Here is a 26,354-nt window from a genome sequence, read left to right on the forward strand (position 1 = left end):
GAGGAGAGGGAGGAGGGGGGAAAAGGGAGAGGGGGAGGGAAATGGGAGGCAGGGAGGAGGCGGAAATCTTTTTTTTTCAATAAAAAATTATATTAAAAAAAGAGTCGTTAGTGAAACAACACCGAAGTATGGAACAATAATGTAAAAAAAATAACTGTCTTTGAACTCTTGGATTGCAATTTTAATCTATTGGTTGAGCATGCTGACAAGATCTGAAATCTTGAATACTCATCACAATGTTGAGCTTTGATCAGCTTCCTCTTGTCATCATTTTTACCATGGCTGCTTGTGTTACTAGAACTTCTCTGCACAGAATTAGGTCTATTTATAGAAATATTTATCTTGAGCCAAGTTCAGTATAGATGCATAGTTGACCTGTAAGTCACATCAGAGATTTTTGGATGATGCTAAAGATACTCAACTTTGGGGTCTCACGATTTGACTAACTTCAGGGGAAAGGAATGTTCTGACGCATAAACTCCTCTTTCGCAATTTCCTAATTAGGTATTCTAATATTTGAGTGTAGAAAAATCAGGATATAAATACTTCAAGAAAAGAGCGTAGACTTAATGAATGCATGTTTCCGGTGGGTGTAAGTATAATAAAAAACATACTACTAGATGTATTGTTTAATTTCCCAGGATATTTAAGTCTCTACAGTAAATATGTATATGCAATTTTTAAGAGAATATGGTTTAGTTAATGCCCAAGTTGTTAAACAGTTTCTGTGTTGTGTTACTCTTACATTCAGCATGAAATCATTTGAAGTGAGAACAAATACTCTTTCAAAAACAGGACTTTAAAACAGGAAGCTTTTGGTGTGAACTGAATGTCAGGGACACTAAACATGGCCATAGGGCAAATGGTAAGAATACTACAGGCAGCAAAAGAAAGCTGCTACCTCGGAGGAAAGAATGGCCTGGGCTTAGGAAGCTTTGTAATATACACAGGAGGAGAAACTCAGGCTGAAGCAACAAGCCAAATGAGTGTTGTTGAATGGCCATTGTGGTCCTCCAAGTGGCTAGTCACCTAGGACTCTGCTTCCATTGTCAGCCTTTAAGAACTAGCTTGAAAATATGCATGCCTCAGTTCTATAACTGATCTGAACACAGGTAAACAATCATGATTTCTTTGTAAGTAGCCACCCGTATTGGTTTATATTCCTGGATCATTTTATTTTTAAATATTATTATTAGGTGATAGTCAATGTATGAAATTATATGTACACAAACTTTTCAAATAAGGTATATAAAAGTGTTCTATGAATAAAATGCACAGTAAATTTAACTTATAAGTTATAATAATTGAACACCCCAGCTTGTGAGCACTTTTAAGAATCAGAGCGTTCCCAAAGCCTTCATCTGCCCCTGGGCTCCTTCCTTATCACATCTCAGCTTCCTTGTATCCTGAAGATAACCACTCTTTTGAGTCAATCCTTCCCCTCTTGTTCTGCGGTTCTTTCACTTACGCATGCTTTCCTAGAGAACACTCTCTAGAAATCTCCTCATTTTAAACTTTAAGAAAACAGCATCCTCTGGCTTAGTTTTGTCCAATCAATATTCATGGCCTTTAGGCTCAATCCGTGGGGCACCCCATAATTTCTCATAGCAGCTTCCGAGAACCAACTGCTGTTTCCAGTTGATTGTTTGAAAACTGCGCAGTGGCTGGACTGTATTATAGCAGGGAAATAATCATTCTGCAAACCAGTTTTTGCTAAGCATTTGCCAGCTCGTTGCTGACTTTATCCATCCTGTGTGTGCAGTTGAAATGCACGTGAGTCCCTACAGTGTGACAATTCCACAGTCCATTGGTTTCACCATCCATGAACATTCTAACAAGGCTTATCTTCATGCCCTGGTGGATAAGGCCAGTTTCTTGAAAATATTTATTTAGATACACGGTTTCTGGGGTTTCCATTCTATTTATATTTCAAGATGTTAAGACAATAGAAAACTGTTCCTAAGTTGTTTAGACACCACCACCAATTGAAAGTAAATCCCTGTCTTTGCTGCACTTTTTGTCAGCTTTCTTAAATAACACCAAAAATTGTTATAGAACAACACTTTATAATAGTGTCCACTTGATTTTTCCTGGTTTCTAAGGTAATGGGGCATATTTCATATACTTGACATTTGTATTTCCTCTTCTGTGACATGTTTATTCAGTCTGTTGATGATTTATCAGTGGATTTGTTGACCTTCTTAAATTATAGATGATCTTCATATTTGAACGTTCATCTTTGGTCAATAAAAACTATACTGCAGATAACTTTCATCATTTTGTGTTTTTTTTTCCCTTGGTGTTTTTGAACAAATAGTTTTTAATTTTATTTTTAAAATGTTCATGTATACGGCATGTGTGTTGACATGTATGGAGTATGCATGCCGGTATATGAACTGTGCAGATGTTTCCAAAGGCCAGAGGCTAGAGTCCTTTTCTTTCATTTCCCATCTGACTTTTGTTGGAGACAGGGTCTCCCCCCCCCCCCCCCCCCGGTTTCTGGAGCTCACTGATTATCAGGACTAGCTGATCAGCAAGTCTCTGGGATACTTCTCTCTCTGGTCCACCAGCACAGATATTTATAGGTGGGTTTACAGGTGTGCACTACTTTGTCCACTGTGCATATGTTGGGGGCAAGGATCTGAACTCAGCTCTCATATATAGGCAACAAACAATTTCCCTACTAAGCAATCCCCTCAGCGCCATGGCTCCTAATTTCCTATAGTTGAAGTTTTCGCTCTTTAACCTCAATCTTAATTCAATCTTAATTCAAGTTAAATTAATTAAAATGGTAAATTATAACATGAAAAGTGTACAGAATGTTTTTTTTGTTTCAGTAAGCATCTGTGAAATGTAAGTATGAAATTAAAAATATTTATGTTTATAAGCATTCATTATTTCGTTTGTTTGTTGTAAAAATCATTCAAAGCCCTCTCTCTAGCGCTTGGAATGCGTAGTGCATTCTCGTTTCATTGAATATCTAGTGGTTATAAACTTTTGTGTCTGTTTTAGGACACTGTCCATTCAGGAATAAGGAAAATATTTTCCTATTGTGATTTCTCTAATGATACTGATTCCATGTGATGTGTCCGGCTAGAATACACACAGCGAAGACAGCAGTAGAGCATCTTAGATGTCACTGGAGAAGCACTACATGGACCACTTGCTCTGCAAGCATTTTGAAGTACTCTAGATTTAGCTTCACAGGCTAAGTGATAGAGTTTGCACTGCATCCTATAGAAATGGGTATGGAATAAACACCATTAATTTTGAAAGACAATAAAGTAAACATCTGTGGTGCTGGCTGTCAATAGATTTTTGTCAACTTGACCCAAAACCTAGGCATAACTGGTTAGTTTTGGTCAACTCGATATAAAATAGAGTCACCCAGGAAGAGGAAATCTCGGCTGAACAATTGTTTCCATCAGATTAGTCTGTAGAGCATTTTCTTTGTTACTGACTGATAGGGGAGGGCCCAGTCCACCTCTGGGGTGATACTCCTGGGCATATGGTCCTAGTTGAGCAGAGCAGGCTATGGGAAGTAAGCCCGTAAGAAGCATCCATCCATGGTCTCTGCTTCCCTGCATGGTGGACTGTGACTTGGAAGTGTAAGCTGAGATAAAGTTAGCTTTGGTCGGAGACTTATAACAGCAGCATATACCAAACTACGACACCTAGAAAGCGGGTCTCAAGTGAGGAATTGCCTCCATCAGACTGGCCTTTGTGCATGTCTGGGGAATAGTTTCTTGACTAATATTTGATTAAGGGGGGCACAGCCTGCTGCAGATGATACCATGCTGAGGCAGGTGGGCCTGGGCTATATAAGAAATGTAACTGTGCAAGCAGCAAAGAGCAAGCAATTGAGCAGCATTCCTTCCTTCTGGTCTCTCCTCCAGTACTGCCTCCAGGTTCAAGCCTTGAGTGCTTGGCCTGGCTTCCTTACATGACAGACTGTAATCTGTAATCTGAAATAAACATTCTCTTCCCCACACTGCTTCTGGTCATGGTATTTTTATCATAGCCACAAGAAATCAAGCTAAGACACAGTACAGCGAGAAGAAAGGAAGGTATTTTACTAGTGAGAAAGGAGGAGAAAGGCACAGATCAGACTTCTTCAGGAAAAATGAAGTCTGTGTTAGAGAAGAAACAAGTAATAAGAAGTGTTAACACCAACTTAGCACATGAGAGAGAATTTGTTTGTTATCTCCAGTAAGATGTTGCTGTTTTCCTCCAAGAATATGAACTAGACCAGTGCCATGAGAACGGGAGCATGAGACATGCCAATTTTCAAAGAACTCACAATGTACTTTCACTTTCTATAGCGCCAACAGGGATAAATGACAGTCTAAATGGATAGAATTAGGGGCACAGTTTTGACAGTAGCCAACATATAGCTGCCTCTTCAGAATGCACACTTCCAAATTCCTTTCTTCCTTTGCCCTTCCGGGCCCAGTTGGGCAGGATGTACACGTGACAATATGGAAAAGACACTTCTGTAAATGATAAGGGTTAGTAAAGCTTCAATAAACACATTTGGATTTAAAACTTACCCAGTGAATCTGGCACCATCTCCTCTGGAGAATGAAGTAGTAGAGTGTCATCTGTCCTTTCCATCAGATTTTCCCCTTGAAGCCTAAACAGTTAAAAAGCATCATTGGAAACGGCAACCTGGCTAAATGGTGAACTAAGAAGTGTATGCCAGACCTCTAGACTCCGAAATCAAACATGATTCTTCAAAGTAAGCATGAACTTTCACTAAATTCATCTTAACCCCAAGTTGTTCCCTTTTTTTAACTTGTAAGAAAAGATTTTCTATCTGCTCTTAGATATACAGTTATGCTAGATCTGTTGTTCTCGACCTGTGGGTGGTGACCCCTTTCTCAGGTGTCACATATCAGATAGCCTGCATACCAGATATTTACATTGTAATTAAAACCACTAGCAAAATTACAGTCATGAAGTAGCAATGAAATAGTTTTATGGTTGAGGGTCACAATAACATGAAGGACTGTATTAAAGGATCGCAGCATTGGGAAGGTTTAGAACCACTGTGTTAGACTCCGGCATCTAAAGCCTTTACATCTTAGCCTGAGCAGAGAAATATTTACAGCAAATATTTTCACTAAACCACAAAATCTGTTAAGAAGAAGGAAAGTAAGTCTGATGCTTTATGTTCAGCTGACTTCAGGGTCCTGTACCCATGAGAGAGTTTTTATCATTGCTCAGAGGTTTTACACACACACACACACACACACACACACACACACACACACACTATCTCCTCCACATCAACCAGTGCGAGTAGAAAGGACAGGCTCTCCTTTGTCAGGGGTAGGAAGGAGGATCCTGCTGTGCACAACAGCCCAGTGCTGGCTAAAACACTAGTGATCCTCAGTGGAGGAAGATGGGGAAGGTCCTTTTCAGAGGAGTATCTCCCAGCTGGTGTATCCTTATGTCTATACAGAGAAATGATACCTGGCAAGATCATATTCAAAATAGAAAACACTATCCTGAGTGAGGTGTCCCAGACCCAAAAAGATGAACATGGGATGTACTCACTCATAATTGGTTTCTAGCCATAAATAAACGATATTGAGTCTATAATTTGTGATCCTAAAGAAGCTAAATAAGAAGGTGAACCCAAAGAAAAACATATAGTTATCCTCTTGGATATGGGAAGTAGACAAGATTGCCGAGCAAAAATTGGGATCTTGGGGGAGGGCTGGGATAGGGGTAAGGGGAGATGGGGAGAGAAATGTGAGAAGGGGAGGATGGGGGGAACTTGGGGAATTGGGATGGTTGGGATAAAGGAAGGATGGATATGGGAGCAGGGAAGCATATATCTTAATAAAGAGATCCAGCTTAGGGTAGGCAAGAGACCTGAACCTAGAGGGGTTCCCAGGTGCCCAGGGGGATGTCCCCAGTTAGTGCCTTGGGCAGCTGAGGATAAGGAACCTGAAATGGCCCTATCCTATAACCACACTGATGAATATCTTGCATAACACCATAGAACCTTCATTTGGTGATGGATGGAGATAGAGATAGAGACCCACATTGGAGCAGCGGAATAAGCTCCCAAGGTCCCAATGAGGAGCAGAAGGAGGGAGAACATGAGTAAGGAAGTCGGGACCGTGAGGGGTGCACCCACCCATTGAGACAGAGGGACTGATCTATTGGGAGCTCACCAAGGCCAGCTGGACTGGAACTGAAAAAGCATGGGATAAAACCGGACTCTCTGAACAATGAGGACTGATGAGAAGCCAAGAACAATGGCACTGTGGTTTGATCCTACTTCATGTTCTGGCTTTGTGGGAGCCTAACCAGTTTGGACGTTCACCTTCCTAGACCTAGATGGAGGGGGGAGGACCTTGGACTTTCTACAGTGCAGGGAACCCTGACTGCTCTTCGGTCTGGAGAGGGATGGGGAAAGAATTGGGGGGAGGGGGAGCGGTGTGGGAGGAAGGGGAGGGAAATGGGAGGATGGGAGGAGGCAGAATTTTTTTTATTTTTCAATAAAAAATACAAAAAAAGATCATATTCAACTCTGTTTATGAAGCACTCAGAAACTGTGTTCTCAGAACAAAGTGGGTATCAGCTATATATCACAGAATTCTTCCCTAAAAAAGCAAAGCACAGTTCTGTAAATGTTGAAGGAGACTTTGAAACATCCCTGAGCCCAGAAGTTTCTCCCAATGTATTCACATTTATTGTATGCAGGGCAAATGCTTTCCTAGGGAAATACTAACAAATGCATGGCATGTAATATTTAGTTTTGCTAAAAATAAAAGTATAATTCATAACTATACTTGGCTCCAGTGCTAAAATTCTCAGAAATACCTATGAATTTGTATACCATGGTAAATTCACAATATCTTGTTCTCTTTATCAGTTTGAAAATTATAAGTATTTGTAAATTATGCTCACATTTTTATAATATTGATTTGTGTATATTTCTCTATATACCACATATTACATTACTGCATATATATTACAGATATGCCATATCACATACTGCATAATAGCCTCTTATTTATATAACCATGTTTATTATATTGTGGAAGTTAACTAGGGTGGTCATCAGGTAAAAAGGCAGTTCTTGCCAAGACTGATGGCCAAGGTTTGATCCCTCAGACCTACATAGTAAAAGCAGGAAAATTACTCTTGCAAGTTGTCCTCTGACCCTCAACATGTGTGCCATGGCATGTGAAAACCCACACCCACAAATAAATAAAAATTTAAGGCTTGCCAAGAAGAATTTCCCCATAGCACATTTTTTCCATCAGCTTTTATACCTCAATAAGTTTTACCTCGAAAAATTCATGTTTTAAAATAATTAATGAACTATACTTTCCCTCAAACCTTCCTCACTACTTTCCCCCTTTCACTTCATGTAAACAAATTAGAAAAAAATATTTTTGATAACCCATAATAACAAATATTGGTTTTTGAGCTCACCTTTCCATGACTATTCAACCAAAATTATTTTTTTTAATGTGTAAAGGCACATTGCACATTTAAAGGTGTAAATATACTCATTATTAAAAATTCACAGGGGATAGAGAGATACCTCAGTGGTTGTGAATGCTTACTGCTCTTACAGAGAACCCGGGTTTGGGTTCTGAGGACATATATTGAGTGACTAACAAATGCCTGTATCTACAGAACCAGGGAATCCTATACCCACATATGCGCACATACACACACCTAGACACATAATTTTTTTTAAAAAATTAAAAATTCACATTTAAAAATATTCACAAATGCTTCAACATACTTGTATAATTAACAAGAAGGTTAAAATGTAAAAGGAAACTAAATTACCAACAAAAAGGAAAAGAATTAAGACATATATTCTATGCCCAGCTGGTGTCTCAGCAAATGTATGTGAGCCTGTAATCCCAGCACACAGGAAGTAAAGACAAAGGATCCCCAGTTCAATACCAGCCTGGGGGGAAAAAAAAAAACCTGTCTGAGGAACTGAAAACCAAAAATAAAATAAAAATGAATAGAAACCTTTTGTTGTTATTTTTTTTTACTCATCTGATGAGTCAGGAGAGGTAAATGCTTACTTGGTATTTATTAATTTGACCAGTGATGAACCACATGTTGCAAGGATCAAAGACAACTCTAATTGTCTTGGATTTCAGAGTCCTTGGTGTAGCTGAGTTGAACAGACAAATAGCCACAAATACATCCCAGCAAATGGGGCGTCCTTGAAGCTAGCTCATCTCTGTCCAAGCACTGCCCTTCAGATGCCTGAGAAGCTATTTGCTGTGACTTGGCACCTTTCCCCTAGGGAGCGATCTGCCTGACTACTCCGCCAATATTCCCCAGGCTGCAAGCCACACAGTGCTACTGTTGTCAGAGGTTAGGAGCTGCTGAGCAAACAAGGATTGTGGGGACACGTCCGGGAAATACAGCCTTGAAAACGGTGAACTGTTTTCATTTTACTTTTTACCACAAGACTTTCCAGGCTCTTACCCTTTGCCTTCTAAAGCCGCTCTTTCATATTAAAGAAACTTCTCTATACTTTCGACCCCTGTGCGGGATGCCCCCACTCCCCTTGTCACATGGAAGCTCTTCTGCTGGAGAAGGAGGTGGAGGTCAATGAGAGCATGTGCTTAGCATGAGCACGGAGGGGAAAGTGGTGTTAATACATTTCTCCTCTCCAAAGAAAGCTGCCTGGTCCCTCAACCTCAGGCTACTCAAGACTGTACAGATAAACCTTTCTGCTCTCTGGTGATAAAGACTACTCAAGGGGCTTCTGTTTCTTTCTTCAAACCTTATAGTGCTAATATCTGGAGTATTTGGGTTTTCGTGGGGGTGCACGTGTGAAAATCTCAAGGTTCCTTGACTTCCTCAGATCTGGAGAACATTCTTGGCTTCATCATCCCTAAACCAATGACATGAGTCTCACCGTCATTTGGTGTTAGAAATGTCTGAATCCATGTTCCTTGGAAATACTTCTGGCCTTTGTGCTTTTTCATAATGCCATTTCTGATAACATTTTTTTTCCTGGAATGACTAGTTGTATGTCCCTGTTAGCTATTCTGCTTTCCTTCTTGTCCTTTTCCCCTCCTCAGCTGGAGTTCATGCGTCTTCGGTTCCCTCTCCTGCAGTCCTCTGCTGCCGTCAAGATGACTCTACCCCCAGTCATCTGTGGTTCAGTGTGTTTATGCAACTGAATAACACTGATGCCCCTAAGACTCTCTACTTCTCAGGAGTACAAAGCAATGGTTTCCAACTCGAAAGTTAGGTTTCTTGGCTGTCTTTCTTCTATTTTTTCCAAGGACTCTCCAAAAACAACACTTCTTCTGTATCACTCAGAAAAATGAGTTCATCGGGAATAAACACCTTCATCCTCACACACAAGCTCCAAAATCATCTTCATTGTTTGTTTTCCAACTCACAAAGGAGGAATCTATCAATTGGGCTGATGATGGGGAGCCGCTGGCTCATGTCTCTTTTTTTCTTCAGTTTGTTTTTATCAACCTCCATCCTGCCCTTTTCATTCATTCTGAACATTTCCACTATCACTTCCTACAGGCTGCGAGCAAGCTTACTTCTCTTTCAGCTATAGACTGATGAACACACACACACACACACACACACACACACACACACACATACTACTCTCACATTGTCTTATACATGTTGCTGTTGTTTCTTTCCTATGTATTGTACTTGGAGTCAAGCTCCTAAAATATTCTTCACTCAATACCTTTTCTTTCACAGTTTCCATTCAATGCACTTTAGTTAGGTCTCAATCATCCTGGAATAATTGCTCACACTAAGAAGTTTTTGGCTCTGCACAATGTAATATTTCAGCAAGAGGAGCCATATTATCAGCATTTTCAGTGGTTCCATGGAAAGGTTTTAGAGGATGCACAATAAATTACAATGAAGAAAATGAGGAGTTTAGTGTTTATGACCCCTTTCCTCAGAAAAAAATAGAGATAGGAAGAGAGAGGGACCATAATTTTAGTGTGTTCTCAAAATAATCTTTGACTCAAAAGGGTTTAAGAGCTCCCACTTGTATTGGCTTCTTGTCTCCTGCAAGACGAGTTATGGTTTCCTCAGCACATTATGAGAATCCCTCAATTGGACAATCCTGCTTGTGCCTGCAAATCCATCGTCTTGGATATCCTCCTGAGGGTTTTGTAATCTATAACCCAAAACTGCTTTCCCTTTTTCAAAGATCTTTTGTTGCAGGTCCTCTGTCACTGTGTTGTTCTCTCTGGCAGCTTTACCTTCTCCTCTTCCACCATGTGACCTATTTCTCGCTTTTTCATTCTGATTTCTCCCCTTTACAAAAGCCTTTCTTCTGGAAATCTCAGCATCTATGCTGCTCCTTAGGACAACTCTGCTACACTGTCTAGTTGTTTATAAGAAGTCCGTGTTTGTTAGTTCTGGAAAAGAGTTTGTCCCTAAAACCTACCTTAACGGAATTTGGGTTAACTGAGTTTGGTGAATTACAGACTCTAAGAAGATTTCTGAGATATTTTTCAGTGATTATTTCAATTTGGCAGTAAAGAAAGATATGATCAAGATGTCAGGTAATAATTCTCTGAAGACTACTTATTTATAGCACTATGCCCTTGAGAAATCCTTAATGTCATCCTGCCTGTATCCTGGGTCAAGTAATTCTTTGTTGGCCCATCTTGATGCATAGAATGAAATAGAGGCAGCTGCGCCAAGGCTTATGTAACCCAGGAAAGAAGGACATGGATGTGCAGAATAGGAGCAGAGCCCTGTGATAATGAATTAATCCCACATGGAGCTCTGAGAAATTCAGTGAGATGCAACTACTTGAATGATCAAAGCATTGGCTCACAGACATGCAGTCAGGGCTGGCTCTTGGACACTGACTTTTCTTAAGCCATGATGTGTGCATACTCTAGTATCACATGACTGCCATTTGCTGTAGTGAATAGGAAATAAGAAATAACAGGACCGAGGTGAGATGCTCAACTTTGCCTCTATACAAGTCCAGTTACCTCCCTTTAAAACACCTCAACAAGAAGTAAGGCTAAGAATGTCACACATGGGGCTAACAATATCTATAAATATATTTGTTTAAAACAAATTAATCAACCTTAATTTTATATTAGCCAGTGAGGTTTAGCAAGGTAGAATAAGTACTGGAAAATAGTATCCCACATTTTGTGGGATGCTTACTGACATCGTCTTTATAATGAACAAGGCAATGTCAGATGTATTCACAGAAATTATTGTGCCTATTTCAAAACCTTGTGTGTGTGTGTTTAATTAACAAACACATCACAGAAATATAGTGAGAAATTACACAGATCTTGCAAAAGATAGATACAAGAAAGAGGGATTGGTCTGAAAAAGGTCAGAGCTCACTCAGAAAATTGGTTGTGATAGTGTGGGTCATGTGTTGATTGGATTTTACCATTTTAGTATAGCAAACACAGAAGGAACATCCACAAGAGTCAACAGCAGCACAGAACTAAGTGTTCTGAGGAGGAAGTTTGAAGCATGTAAGCACTTAGGGAATAGGGAAAGTAATTTGCAACATTTAGTTTGTTCCTTTTTAAAAGCACAAAAGATTCAATAAAATATCACATTTTAAGTATTTTTCTTAAATCTTTTCTGTTGTCTGGGAAGACGGTTCACTAGTAGAGTGTCAATACCCTGGATTTGAAACCCAGCAAAGGACAAACAAAACCGCTGGCATTTTTGATCTAGTTGAACCACAGCATAGGTAACGGAACATGTAAGTGAGCAAAGTGTTGTTCTTAAAGTTAAACTAGAAGACTTTCCAGGTCTGTAAGGATAAACAATTACTTTTCTGCACACAGTCGTTCATTTGTTTGGATACTTTCTAGAAGAAAGCAGTGTCGAACTTAAGGGTATTCATTGGATGCTTCTTTGTCATATCTGAATAATTATTGGAATGCTTAACTAACACTTCTAATGCAAGCAGGAATTCATGAAGATACGGTAGCTGAGGAAGCTTTAATACAGCAAGCAGTACCTGAACAGGGTATCAAGATAACCCCATACTCTCTCTAGAGGAAAGAAAGGTAAAAGCAAAATGATGACAGAAACTGGGATGGAAGAGGAGGGAGAATGTAAGAATACCAAGCCATCTGACATCTTCAGTGAGAGCAAGGATGGCAGACCTGGATTGACTACAAACTAAAAAGGAGAAGGACTTAACATAGAGGGAGGTCCTGACAGTCTGATATGCCGAAAGTGATAAAGTTGTAACAACAGCAACATGACACAACACTGAACGGCTGGAATAAATGAGGTCGTCTGGAAATCTTGAACAATAATCCAGAAACAGAAGAGCAGAGCATGGATGAAGGTTCTGTGGGTATTTGCTGGCACAGAACCTGGAGACAGAAGAGAAACAACTGTAATTCCCATCCTTGTGGAGGTTAGATTAGAATAACCAAAAATGAAGAACAGACAAGCAAGAAATCCAGTTTATATAAAAGAAAGAAAAAGTTAAGCCAGTACGGAAGAGGAGTATACAACTTCATACAGAGTGTACAGGGAGGGCTGCTCTCAAATATAGTATTTGAACTAAAACATGAAGCGACAGAATGTGCTAGACCCCTGGAAAAATGATTCTCCAGTATGAAGAAATTGCACATTTGAGTATCTTCAAGCCAATGACTTTAGTCAGGTGGAGGACAGTAAGAAAAGGAGGGTGTTTGTCACAGAGAACTCTGGTGTTGTCAGGTTGGACAAGCTACAACTTCATATGATAAAGATATACAGATAAACACATCTTCTTCCCTAAAAAAAAGAAAGAAAGAAAGAAAGAGAGAAAGAAAGAAAGAAAGAAAGAAAGAAAGAAAGAGAGAGAGAGGGAGGGAGGGAGGGAGGGAGGGAGAGAGAGAGAGAGAGAAAGAAAGAAAGAAAGAAAGAAAGAAAGAAAGAAAGAAAGAAAGAAAGAAAGAAAGAAAAGGAAGCCACGGTAGAGCTTTGAAGCAGGGTGACATGATTGGATCAGTGTGTTACCAGGGGGTGCATTGTCTGTGATGCTGTGAGATACACCCAAAGGCTAGAAAACTCCTGAGGAGGAGGGTACACCTGGCTCTGTGAGTGTAGCAATGAGGGCATGGGCTGATTCTGGATAATACATGGAGTTTTAGCTGTCTATCAGGTACATGGTATGTTTCAAAGAAAGGAGGAGGGAGCTGCTATCAACTTGGGGGGGGGGGGTGACTGAGCAACATAACTAACAATCTGTTCATTGTCTGACACATGAAAATTAACAGAGATCAGATGGAGACTAATCAGAATTCAGTTTAGGAAATGGCACTATTCATATACACTTTAGATCTGTTGGTAGAAATACAGAGAGACAGTTAGATACCCACATGAAGATGTTAAACAAGTGTATGAAGCTGTGGGGAGTTACAAAATCTTACCCCCAAAATACCAGGATGGGACATACACTCTAACACAGTTACTTTGAACATTATGAGTTTCCTCTGCCATTGACGAACTAATGACTTCCCCGACAAATATCAGTTAAATCAGGGGACTCAGATTAAGACCATTTGAACTACTTTCTTTAAAGAGGTGGAAAACCATTCTCTCCATAAACAAGGCTGTTTTGAATTCCCAAAGTCACTTTCATGGCAGAGATCATAGGGTTACTTTCATTCTCTTTCGCAATGTTAATTTGCCATTGTGGAATTCTAGCACATTTCTCTGGCTTTTGTTTTTGAAGGAAATCTTAAGAATTTATTGCCATTCATTTAATTTTGATGCCTAAAAAAAAAGCCCAACTGTTATTCTTCAAGGGTAAAATTCTAGTCTACATCCCCGACCTGTCATCTGGCATGATCTCTGTGTATTTACATGTTTGCTCCATTGACATCCCAGGTTTCCTAAAGCCAGAGCCCAGGTCCTGTGTTCTCCACATCGCATCCAAGACTTTCAGAGGAGTTTATATTTGTAGCTCTCAGAGTAACTATCAGGTTTATCCTGCATTTTGATGGTCTGTTTCCTACTCTACAAGAAAAAAAAAAAAAAAAAAAAAAGAACAAAAACCCTTCAGCACTGCCCTAGGAAGTGTCAGCACATTCCAGCTCTTCAGAAACCACTTAGACACCCTTTTCCAAACTCATTATCCAAACCCGCTTCTCCACCTTGCAGCTTTTCTTCACCCTACTCCAGTTCCCCCTGCTTGCAGGTGATTTGGTTGCATAGCTTTGGTCTTCGGGTGCAGTCACCCAGATCCTCTCAATAGCATTCCTATACCCTAGTCATGGCTCTGCCTCAGAATCTCCATCACCGAGCAATAAACCCCAGCATGGCTTGGTTTCCCTTTTGCACTTTAGGGTTTTCAAATCTCCCTCCTAGAGTTCATCTGTGGATGCTGTGGCCTTATTCTCACTCATGATAGTATAGGCAGACCATAATTGCTTTCAGACAAAGTTCCTTCTCTAAGAGGACAGCAAGCAAAAAAAGAGTCCCATTTACTCTAGAGATTTTACCAAATTCTTCTTCAAAAATCCGTAAAAAGCACTGAGCATTAACCTCTAAAACTTAATGATTGATGATGGCGTTGAGATAAAAGCCATGCCTCTTCCTCTTGCTTCCCTTTTAGCGTCCTATCTCTTGAAAGTGAGATATGGGCCTGCAAACTCCTTGTATCTCTCCAGTCAAATTTATGGTTCCCACAGAAATGTAGGATGGCAGGCATATAGTTGCCATGGTTGCCTCTTATCTGGGCTGCTAATTATTTTTTGGCAGAAGCTTAGGGATTTTAAAATCAAATCTGAGAGAAATGAACAGGGAGGATAAATGTCTTTGCTATTGGGTCTCTTCTGCTTATCCTCAGATTAAGCATAAATCTGTCAACACAAAATGAGATTCAGAAGATGATGCATGGATCAGGGTTGATTTTGACCATACCTGGGAAATCTTACACCAGATTTTCCAGACAGCTAGATCCAGAATGTGGGCCAGTAATTGACACACCGTAGCTATGTGTAGAAGGGACAGCCCTGGTGATATTCCAAACTTTCTGAAACCCAAAGTAACCATGAGAAAGGATAATCTCAAAATGCCCTGGTGTCGTGGAGCTAGAGAAACAACAGTAGAAACCAGCCGAACAGAGTGGGCTATAGACAGTGTGAATACTAGAATCAGCACACACTCTTCACAAGCCTCTCCCATTTTCATTTCTACCTGTATTTCATACCATAAAATGATTCATCGATGCTTGGACGTGTTTTTAGCCCCCATCATCCCTGGAGCAGAAGTATGTCGTTATGGTCTTTATTTGAAACTGTTTCAAATTGCCAGTTGTTGTCAAATTCAAAGTCCTTGGAATCTCCTGGGAGGGGGGTTCTGGATACACATTGCTGGGTTCTACTCACTGAAACACGGACAGCAGAGGATATTTAGAGGAGAGCCAGTGAATTTTTGCTTCTAACAATGCACAGATAGTGCAGGTACTCCAGGGCAGGGCCCCCCAATGCGATCTAGTTGTGGCACTGAAAGGAACAGAGCTTGTCACCCACCCTGCCATGGCACTAGTGTTGCACCGCGGTAGGAACAGCGTTGCCAGGACCGCGATGTGTTTCCTCCTCTAAGTAGCTAGGCATTCATTTCTAGCTGAATGCTAAGTTTCATCCCCTAATATCATATCACTCCATCTCAGAATCTGACCAGACTTGCACTTAGGATGCTGTGAACTTGCCCTCCTTGCAGACATGCTTAGTCAGCAGACATCAAGTTCAGCAGCCGCTGTGCACAACACCTGTAACACGCCGACGCCTAGCATGCTGCAAAATAAGATTGAGTGTTGATCCAAAACAATTTTTGAAAAGAAAAAAATGCCCATATTTTCTTCTTCCTCTCTCCCATTGCTTCCTCTAATCAGAGCCTCTCACTCATGCTTATGAGGGGCGGGGCTGCCTCTCCTGTGCATAGGATTGAAGACCACCTCTCTCAGTATCTCTTGGAAGCAACTTACAAGTCAGTTCCTTTTGTTTGTAACCAACTTCCTTTCTTCTCTCATTCTTCTTCTCCCTCTCCTTTCTTTGAATTAGAAATCAAGCTACACTCCTGCACTGCCCTGCCCTTTGGTTCCAGAAGAGTTAATATGTTTCTTAAGTTCCTTCCCTCGGCTTTTATCACTTCAAAGGACTCAGGATAATTAAAACCCAGTTATGACTCTTAGCTCAATAATGGGACACGCTGACAGTCCTAAGTTACTAGTGGCATCGTTTTGCACCAGAAAGGGATGGAGTCTTTGTGGGATTCTCTGGAACCACAGATAGCAATTGAGAGAATACCCCCAGAAACACACACTATCACAAACTTCATTAAATATTAAGAAACCACTGCTAAATATGAGACCATGAAGAAGAATCAGGAGCGTGCTCTCAATCCATCTTTAGAAAACTGTCCTGTTGCAGAAGCATATAAAAACATTGCTGCCATTTGAATCTTAAATGTCCCTTGGAGGCCAATGTATTAAGTCCTGGACAGTTCTTTGTGGAGGTCACAGGAGAGTGATGGGATCTTCAGAAAAGAGAGGGAGGAAGTCAGGCCACTGGGTGTGTGCTCCTGAAGAGGTTTTAAGGCCCAGGCCCTTCCTCTTCTCTTTGTTTCCGGGCTGCTGCGAGATGATTAGGCCTCTGTCATATGCTCCCATGGTGATATGCTGAGCTCGCACAAACCCATGTGTAGGCAGTCATGGATTGAAACGTCTAAAACGGTTGCCAGAATAAACATTTTCACCGTTTCAGGGTGTTTCTCTCATGTAGTTTGTCATAGCAATGAAGAGCTAAAAGAAAATCTCAGAAACTCCAACCAAGCTCTGTCAAACTGAGAAGGATGGGAGATTAGGAACCTAAAACAACCGAGAAGACACTCTCAGATACCTGGAATAGCCAGGTTGCAAATTTTCGGCTGAAGGCTAGAGAACTAATGTATTACTACAACAAAAGGAAAGGCTGCCCCAGTGGGAACCTCTTGACCTGACTTTAAAATTCAGGGTGACATTATTGTGGGAGCTTGATCTGGTTAGCCAATGACATCCGGGTGACTAACCCTATGGGCATGGTTTTCTCTGATAAAACTAAGGAAGGGGTCTCTTGGGTGGTCAGAGCTCAAGCAAGTAGTAGAAAAGAGGCATGCTGTTTTGATTGCCTTCACCCTTGGGCAAAGGAATGGGAAATGAGTGGGACCAATGATATGAAAAACACATAGATAGATATTGCTTTTCTGTTCTGGCCTGTGTGGAGGGACTCATGACCCAGTAAGATCCAGAAGTTCAGAGTTTTTTGGCACCCAGGAGGTACAGCTGATCGCTCCAAGGCTGTCATCATGCCACAAAATGTATATTTTTAATTTCTCCATAAATATAAATGTAAGCACTATAGATATCATTAAGATTAATATGAGAAAAAGAGGGGGGGGAATGGGAGGACCTTGCAGCAGTCAAAGAAAGCAAAGCAAAGAAAAAGATTGGCCTGAAGGCTGAGCCCTGAGGTAATCAGCGCCATGCTGAGAAAATACAAGTGAAAACAGCTATCAGGAGCAGACAAAGAGAAGAATGGTGGGAAGACTCCTCGGGGGTCAGTACCTGTCTATCCGAGAGACAGAGAGGGGGCAAAAGTACTGCCCAACATGATTAACTACAAACAGAGAAGGTGGGAAACTGAGAAATCCCTCTTCCAAAAGTTCAAGGCCAAGGAGAAACAGACGGATCACAAGTTACTTGAATAGGAAAAAGAAAAATAAAGGAAGAGGATGGTTACTAAACTCTGCTTCTTTGTTGATGGTTTTATGAGAAAACCACCTAAATATAAAAGGTTCTTTAGGTCAATTCATAGGCCAATATGCCTATGTTTCGAAAAGGACTATGTCACACATCCTGAGCTGAAAGCTACCTTTTGCCTGCCAATACTTGGTGTGAAAAAAGAATATATTGTTCCCATTATATACAGTTCTGGGTACAATCACCAAAAGTAGAGTCATTGACGTGGAGGTGAGCGAGTTTGGCCTTGTGACTCAGAAAGCAAGGTCAGTTAGGGAAAGTGTGCCCAATGTACCAGTCCCCTTGAGAACGATGGATGAAAAAGTCAGGTATTGGCATTGACTCATACAAGCACTGCGAGCAATATACACCGTCAGAAAAACACCATGACTGTGGTCTTTCTTAATACTATCAAGCAGCCTTACCCATAAGCAATTATTGAGAAAAGTACACGCTAAATGGAGAGAGGGAGAAAGAAAGAGAAAGAAAGAGGGAGAAAGAGCCCAGTTTTACAGTTGCTCTTTAGAGATTAGGGCCTAAGGGTTTACAAATTAATAAAATTCAGTGACTGAAGAAAAAGATAAATATTTGAAAAGATATGCTCACTTCACTTCACATCAAAATCATATGTGGCATATGAATATGAGAACATAACATGGTACCCTGTAAATATGTACAACTTTTATGTTTTATGCATCCATTAAAATTTTAATGCTAGGTGTAGTGGTACACACCTGTAACCAGTGTGGGGGTAGGGGAGTTAAAAAGGAAAGATAACAGATAGGAAACAAGCCTGGACTAGCTAAGGAAATCCTGTTTTAAAGAAGAAAAAAAAAGCATTAAGAAAGGGGAACAGGGGAGACAAAAGTAGGATGCATGGTTTATAAATTACTGAAGAAATCTCATGCGATGCTCAGGAAATAAGAATTACATGCACAAACGCCTCTCATGGCTCTATAGCTGGTACATTGTGAGTTGCTCTTGGTTGGGTTATACAGCACTAAAGTATGTGAAGTAGTTTTATTTATGGAAGTTTTGTATCATTGAGATAGAAATGGTGTCTCTAGATGTTACTTATTTTTCATTCACCACTTCTCCTGAGAACTTTGCCTTAAGAAATTGCACTGTGTTAAGAAGGAAATTGCATATGATGGGTGGACAATGATTAAAAATAAGATCATAAGCATAATAATGTCTGAAATGACATGAAATCCCAATACAGGTACCCATTAAAATTACAACTGAGTCACATAAAATTAAATGGAAAATTATAGATGCATGGTCTGCATCTTATAAAAGAGATATATAAGTGAAAAAGGAAATGATAATAAAGATAGATGATAGATGGATAAATAGATGATTGATAGGTACATAGATAAATAAAAGAAAAACACAAAAGACCTTACCTTGGTTCAGAGTAAAGCATAGCTCCCAAACTCAGTAAAAGCCTCCTAAATTTCATAACACATGGCAGAAATACAATAAGAAATCTGTACAAATGTACAGCTCTGTGTGACATTGCCCCTATGCTAAGGAGACTAGGGGATACTCAAGCCTACACACACCTCCCTTTGCATGAGATAGTCCCAATACACTCCTAGCCCAAAGAGCAGCAGACACTTGTCTCTTATAAATATCTTCCTGGGGCATTTCTCCTGAGCCTCACATTTTCCAGGTAACGTTTGGTGTGAGGTAGTAAACTAGGCATTTTTAAGTTTGTGTTTAATAAAACCCTGCACAATGAGTGCAAACTTGGATCAGAAATAGTTTTTAAACGAAATCTTAAATTTCTTTGTTTACTGGTATTTGGACAGAATCCTGTGAAAGCCGGAGAAGTAGTTGAAGAAGGTAGAAAAGATTTGCTTTAGGAGCTGTGAAGTATGCCTAGTCTTGAAGTGATGTAATGGAAAGAATGAGGAGTCTTATTCTATCAGCAATGCTTTTAAAATTCTTAAGCAGAACAATACCGCATCCATATATCTGCGTAGCTGGACAAGCCAGAGCCCTTGAGGCAGAAGGCTATCAGAGTGACTCATCCTTTGGCATCATACCTAGAACATAAATGCTGCTATGTTAAATTGTAACTGCCACCGTCTAGACTGGTGTACACATGTTTTCTGTGCACACATCAAATGGCCTCTAAAAAGGCCCATAAGATTTGCTTGCCGTGGAATATTTTTCTCATGCTTTCTGCCTTGAGAAACTAAAAATTATATTGGTAACCAAACACAGTCTATAAATAAGAGTTTCTAAAGAGTCTTAAATATTGCTTTGATTTCATATAATTATCATATTTAGAATGTTAATCCTTTTCCTCAATTTTCTTCAATTTTGTCTGACCAGGATAAGCCATGACTTAGACATAATAGACTTTCTGACGGGCAAAGAATAGATAATTATATTTAAAATTATGAAGAAACTAGCTAATTGGCAAGCAGGCATCGGTGACTGTAGTGGAGATGCAGACTTAACAGAACACAATGCATTCCTAGAGATGCTCTTTGCTGATCATGTATTTCATTATCCATTGTAAGCACGAAGTTTTGTGAATACAATCCATCTTCTGAGAGTCCCACTTCTTTTGAAATATTATGCATTCAAAATTTAGTAGTCTGTAATATCACCAGTTTTGTATGCTAAAAGATTTCTTCTGATTAGTGATGCTAACTGCCCACAGATCATTCAGCTAGTATAAGTATCCATGCAGACGAGCCAAATCTTTTGTTTGATACATGTTGTGCAAGCCGTTGTAGAACTGTAACTCCATAATCAGTACAATTAAATAGTAAGTAACTGAGGCGATTTCGATTTTACTACAAAGTGTACCGGGGAGTACAGGATATCACACAGTGAATAATCAATAAGAAGTCTCCACATGTGGATAAAAGCAAGAACGAGAGTTCTTCATTCTTTGTTTCCATTTCTCACAGAATGTTTCATCCCCTGCCTGTAGGAGCCATCAAGTCAATATCCCATCATGAGAACAAAATTAAACCCAATAATGCTGCCGCAGTGCTTACAGAGTTTATCAACAAATGTTAATGTTAGAGCTGGCACATTCAAAACTTCTATTTTCATACCGATTGATATTTTTGTCAAAACTGAAATACTGTTCTCTGCCATTACAATTTCTGTGATTATTTTATTCATAGATTTATGTAATGAAAGCTCCTTTCTGAAATTGTCATCACCCAATCCACTCACACAGCATGTCTTTATTGCATGCTATTCTGAACACTTCTTTAATAGCCAGAAAGGGGTGTGGGGATCAAACACGTTTAAGACCTATTGTTCTGTTTCCCTAAGGAGTGGGGGTCAATTAATTCACTTTATGGACGTATTGCCCTCATGCTTCAACAAACAAAAATAGCTCTCAGAAAGCATTCCGTACAATTTTAATTAAAGGTGGCTTAAAATGGGGGCTTAACAGAATTCCACTTTCAGGGGCACCTAGGATACAAGGGAGCAGACATGGCGCGACATCACTTGTGCGGGGCGGGGATCTTAGGCAGTTTATGCGCTGAAACACCCCTGTCCTTCTTGGGGCGGCCTCTTCTGATTTGTTCCAGCCTCTTAACTGTATTGTTTGAAATTCTCTCCATCAGCAAGGGAGCTACAAACACGTTTGGGATTAGCTCTTGAGCCAGACACTGAAGGACACTCAGCTTGGAAGGAAGCGACAGAACTGGGCCACTGTTAGAAACTCAGGTTGAAGTTGTGTTTGTGTTCAGACGCAGCTCCGGAGAAAAAGCTTTGCTTGTTTGTTGCTGTTTTGTTTGAGACACTCTTGCTAGGAATAAACATGCGTTTAAATGGTCTTACTCATTTAGCAGGAACCATTTTTATAGAATCAATAATCAAATTATGATGATTAAGTCTGAAAGCAAGTTACAGTTATCAAACTTTGCATTTCTTTTCAATGCTCATGATAACTAGAGTTTCTGAGCAAGACCTGGTTTGCTCTCTTCCTACTCTGGGGAGGCCCAGTTAGACACTCCTGTTCAACGTGGTCCTCTCTGTTCACAGAGGGTGAGCTTTCACATAAAAGATGCTTCACTTCGTCTTCCTAACACTTGTCCTTTGATTCATGAAGAAGGCAGAGGACTTTGCCAGCACTGCTAAACAATATACAGTAAATCAAGAATGCGAATATGGACCATTCCACCTGAGATCCACTAACCCACCTCTACTGAGGGCATACGGAAGCTTTCTTGGAATTCTGTCAGTTGCTTTCCGCTGTCATCACCAACTCATAACGGGCTCTGGATGCTGAGGTGGTGATCTTCCCTGACAGAATGATGCTTCCTCAGTGCAGCAGGCACTCAGTTATCAAGTCAGATAATAAGACTCCTTAGTCAGAACTGAGAGAACAGAGTCCATTCATTTTGGAAAACTTCGGAAGGCACAAAATGGGGAAAGAATCACAAGCTCCATAGTATTATAATTATTATTTTGCTTATAGAAGCTAGCTCCTTATTTAGAAAGGCTTTCATTTAATTTATTTTATCAATGCAGTCAACATGGGACAGCTGGAGAAGGTAAGAAAGACTGAGCATGGTTTATATGGCTTATTTGTGCTTAGTATTTTTTTTTTCCAGGACAGGATTTCTCTGTAGCTTTGGAGCATGTCCTGGAGCTAGCTCTTGTAGACCAGGCTGGCCTCGAACTCACAGAGATCCTCCTGCCTCTGCCTCCTGAGTGCTGGGATTAAAGGTGTGTGCCACCATGGCCCGGCTAGTATTTCTTTTAAGTGGGTCTGGTGTCAAGCTCTCTGGCTTACACTCCATGCAACTGAGGTTTCCCTCAACTCCTCATCCTCCTCTTCATAGCTACTGAGTGCTGGAAATACCGACAAACTCCACCACATTACTTAGACAAGGATTTTAGATAAATGGTTTCTCTAAATTTTCTCTCAGTTTCTTCCCAGATATCTGGTATGATTCCTTAGCTCTTTATGTACTGATAGTTTTATAGTACTAATATTTCCTCTTAGCCCATTGTAGCAGGCCAGCAGATACTATCACCAGAAATAAAGGATAGTTGAGCAGGAGATGAATAGGAATAAGTGAGTGTGAGCCTCTTTACCTTCCTTCAGTCAACCTAAAGCACTAATAGTTTTTCAATGACAAGAGGAAACTCCCTACAAACCTTTCCCTTCTGCCCAGGAAAGAGGAGGTTAACCCCTGGAGACATCTTTAAATCCGTATTGCTTGGGGTTGATCACATCAAGATGTATTAATAAGCTACATTATCCAGCCTTTAGATACCATTTGTTTAATATCCACAGGATACTCGCCTATAGATCAAAGTCCCTTATCTCTACTTGTCCAAAAATGTAATTTTCTTTGTTGAAGAAGCTACATGAGCTAAAATTTAAAGCCACCACTTTAAGAACTACTCACATCACAGGTGTCCCCATATACAAGTAATACATTCATAATAATAAACTTGCATTTTTGATTTTATAGTCAAATTGTCTTTAGTTATGTAGATGCATTCTAACAGAGAACTCTCTTGAGAACAAATTATTCACCTTCTTCTGTATCACTATGCTATTTTTGTAGCACTATAACAAACTTCCTGAGACAGTCTTGTACAAAAGAAAGGATTATTTGGGCTCATGATTTTGGAGGTTTTAATGTATGTGTGGTTAGCTTTGTTGATTTGGGCCTGTGATGTAACACTACTTTAGGTGGTCAGACAATCTGCATTCCTCTCAGATCAGGCTTAGTTTAGGAGGGATAAACAAAAGGTGTACATTCATCATAGCAGAGAAAATAAGACACGAACCTGCTCTTTAACCCTGGTGCTAAAAAGAAATCTGGACATCATTGTCTAGCTGCAAACCAGACTGAAAGAGTGCCTCTTTGGAATTGCTGTTGGAGAAGTTACAGATGGTGAATCTTGGTGCCCACTACAGTGTTTGGCACACACTTGGTGGTACTCTGTAACAGCTTCAGAATGGTATGGGGCAAAGGACACTTTCATTGTGCAAAAATTTAGAGAAATGATTTTTTTTTTTTTTACTTTTGAGATTCTAATATATTTTTTTTTTTTGCTTTTTTTGAGCTTTGTAGCTATGGAGCCTGTCCTAGAACTAGTTCTTGTAGACCAGGCTGGCCTCAAACTCACAGAGATCCACGCGTCTCTACCTCCCGAGTGCTGGGATTAAAGGTGTGTGCCACCACCACCCGGCTCTAATATAATTAAATCACTTCTTCTTCCCTTTCCTCACTCTACTATCTTCCACAGAACTCTCTTTCTCTCTCTCTCTCTCTCTCTCTCTCTGAAAATCATGGCTTTTTTATTAAATATTGTTCCATACATATATGTATACAAATATGCATATCTAGTCCTAAATATGTAAACACAACCTGCTTAGCGTCTATAATGCTACTTGTGTGTATGTTTTCCAGTTGACCATTTGGCAACCAATTGGTGCGCTTTTCCCTAGGGAAGATTATTGCTATCCAGAACTAGTGAGGTCATGGATCTTGGAGGACAATTTACAACTGCCACTTTACTAAAGCATCATCATTTCTATCTGCAGTCTAAATATTTGTGCTTGTACTCTTAGCTAAGTGCAGACCTCACCCATCATTAAGAAAGTTTTTCTGACAGACTGCAACTGCACAGAGAGGACCAAGAGATAAGTGACCAGCATCTCAGCTGGACAGACCAGTCCCCTAGGCCTTAGCCACGATCACCCCCCACCCCGAGCAAAACTTCAGGCCTCCCCCCACCCTTTCCAGCCACAAGGGCAAGCCTCCTACAGCTAGGCTACTCCAGCAACCTTTCATCAGTCCCTATAATCTACAAGTCCCACTCCATCCCCAAACCAGCCTGTCTCCAGAGATGTCAGTGGCTCCTTGAGACACAGAAAACAAATGCACAGAGCAGATCAAGAGTGACTCCCTAAACACAGACAGTGACTGCACCTATTGGTCCAAGAGAGGATCTCTGAGACACAGACACCTACAGCAATGATTGGACAAAGAGGCAACCATACTGCCTACATCAAGTGAAGTAAGAAATGAGTAGACGCCAAGGCGAAAGTACATTCAACAACCTAAAGAACAACATGCACCACCAGAATCTTGTAGTCCTGCAACAGGAAGACCTGAATGCTGTGGGAACTACTTCAGCCAATGGCCTTTGGAATGCTAACCCACTTTGAGCATGGTTTCGTATAATAAAGTTTTATTTATAAGGGGGTAATCTCACAGAATTGGTAGCAATCCACAGTCCTCCGCATTGGGAACTGGAACTGAATCTAGCAGCCAAGAGGCTCCCACATGACTCTATGTCTGCATAAAAGAAACACACCTCAACTTCAAAGACAAACACTTCCTCAGAGAAAAAGGTTGGGAAAAGATTCCAATCAAACAGTCCTAGGAGGAAAGCAAGTGTAGCTCTCCCAATATTTAACAAAATAGACTTCAAACTAATGTCCTTCAAAAGAAATGAAGGACATTTCATATTCATCACGGGAAAAATCCATCAAGATGAAGTCTCAATTCTGAACATCTATGCCCCTAATACAAGGGCATACACATTTGTAAAAGAAACATTATTAAAGCTTAAATTGCACATCAAACACAACACACTATTAGTGGGAGATTTTAAAACCCCGTCCCACAAAATGGGAATTTTTTTTTTTTAAATGCACAACTTTCTTGATAGGTGCCACATACCAAAATTAAATCAGGACTAGATAAACAATTTAAATAGACCTACAACCCCCAAGGAAGCAGTCATCAAAAATCTTTCAACCAAAAAAAAAAAATGCGCAGGCTTCAACACATAATTCTGCCAAAACTTCAAAGAAAAGCTAATACCAATTCTCCTCAACTTGTTTCATACAATAGAAACAGAAGGAACATCTCCAATGAGGCTCCAGTTACCCTGATACTTAAATCCTACAAAACTGCAACAAGCTGACACCCAACATCAAGTTAAATGAAGAGAAATTTAAAGCAATTCCACTAAAATCAAGAACAAGACAAGGCTGCCCACTTTCTCCATATCTATTCAAGATTGTACTCAAAGTTCTAGCTAGAGCAATAAGACAATAAAAGGAGATCAAGAGGATACAAGTTGAAAAGAAGTCAAACTTTCACTATTTGCAGATAATATGGTGGGTATATTTAAGTGACCCCAATACTTTACCTTGGAACTCCTACAGCTGATAACACCTTTATAAGTGTGGCAGGTACAATATTAACTAAAAAAAAATCAGTAGCCCTTCTTTGTACAAATAGTAAAGAAGCTGAGAAGAAATTAGAGAAACATCACCCTTCACAATAGCCAAAAATAACATAAAATATCTTGAGGTAACACTGACCAAAGAAGTTAAAGACCTTTGTCTGTTGCGGGGGTGGTGAAGATCTTCTCCCAGTCAGTGGGTTGCCTTTTTGTCTTAGTGACAGTGTCCTTTGCTTTGCAGAAGCTTCTCAGTTTCAGTAGGTCCCATTTATTCAATGTTGCCCTTAATGTCTGTGCTGCTGGGGTTATACATAGGAAGCGATCGCCTGTGCCCATCTGTTGTAGGGTACTTCCCACTTTCTCTTCTATCAGGTTCAGTGTGTTC

At 40.2% G+C, this 26,354-nt stretch overlaps 1 protein-coding gene and 1 pseudogene across 1 annotated transcript in view; one reads left to right on the plus strand and one right to left on the minus strand.

Moving 5' to 3' along the window:
• Positions 1-26,354, minus strand: part of CUNH8orf34 (chromosome unknown C8orf34 homolog) — a 365,453-nt gene that overhangs the window by 82,758 nt on the left and 256,341 nt on the right. Inside the window, exon 9 of the mRNA XM_050142135.1 lies at positions 4,551-4,633. Coding sequence (XP_049998092.1) covers positions 4,551-4,633 — 83 coding nt within the window. The remainder of the gene's footprint in view (positions 1-4,550; positions 4,634-26,354) is intronic.
• On the plus strand, positions 15,059-18,084 carry LOC126501423 (ribosome biogenesis protein NSA2 homolog; annotated as a pseudogene).

The sequence above is a fragment of the Alexandromys fortis genome, unplaced genomic scaffold (genome assembly GCF_014885135.2).
Source record: "Alexandromys fortis isolate MF-2015 unplaced genomic scaffold, M_Fortis_MF-2015_v1.1 scaffold_41, whole genome shotgun sequence".
NCBI classification, from domain to species: Eukaryota; Metazoa; Chordata; class Mammalia; order Rodentia; family Cricetidae; genus Alexandromys; species Alexandromys fortis.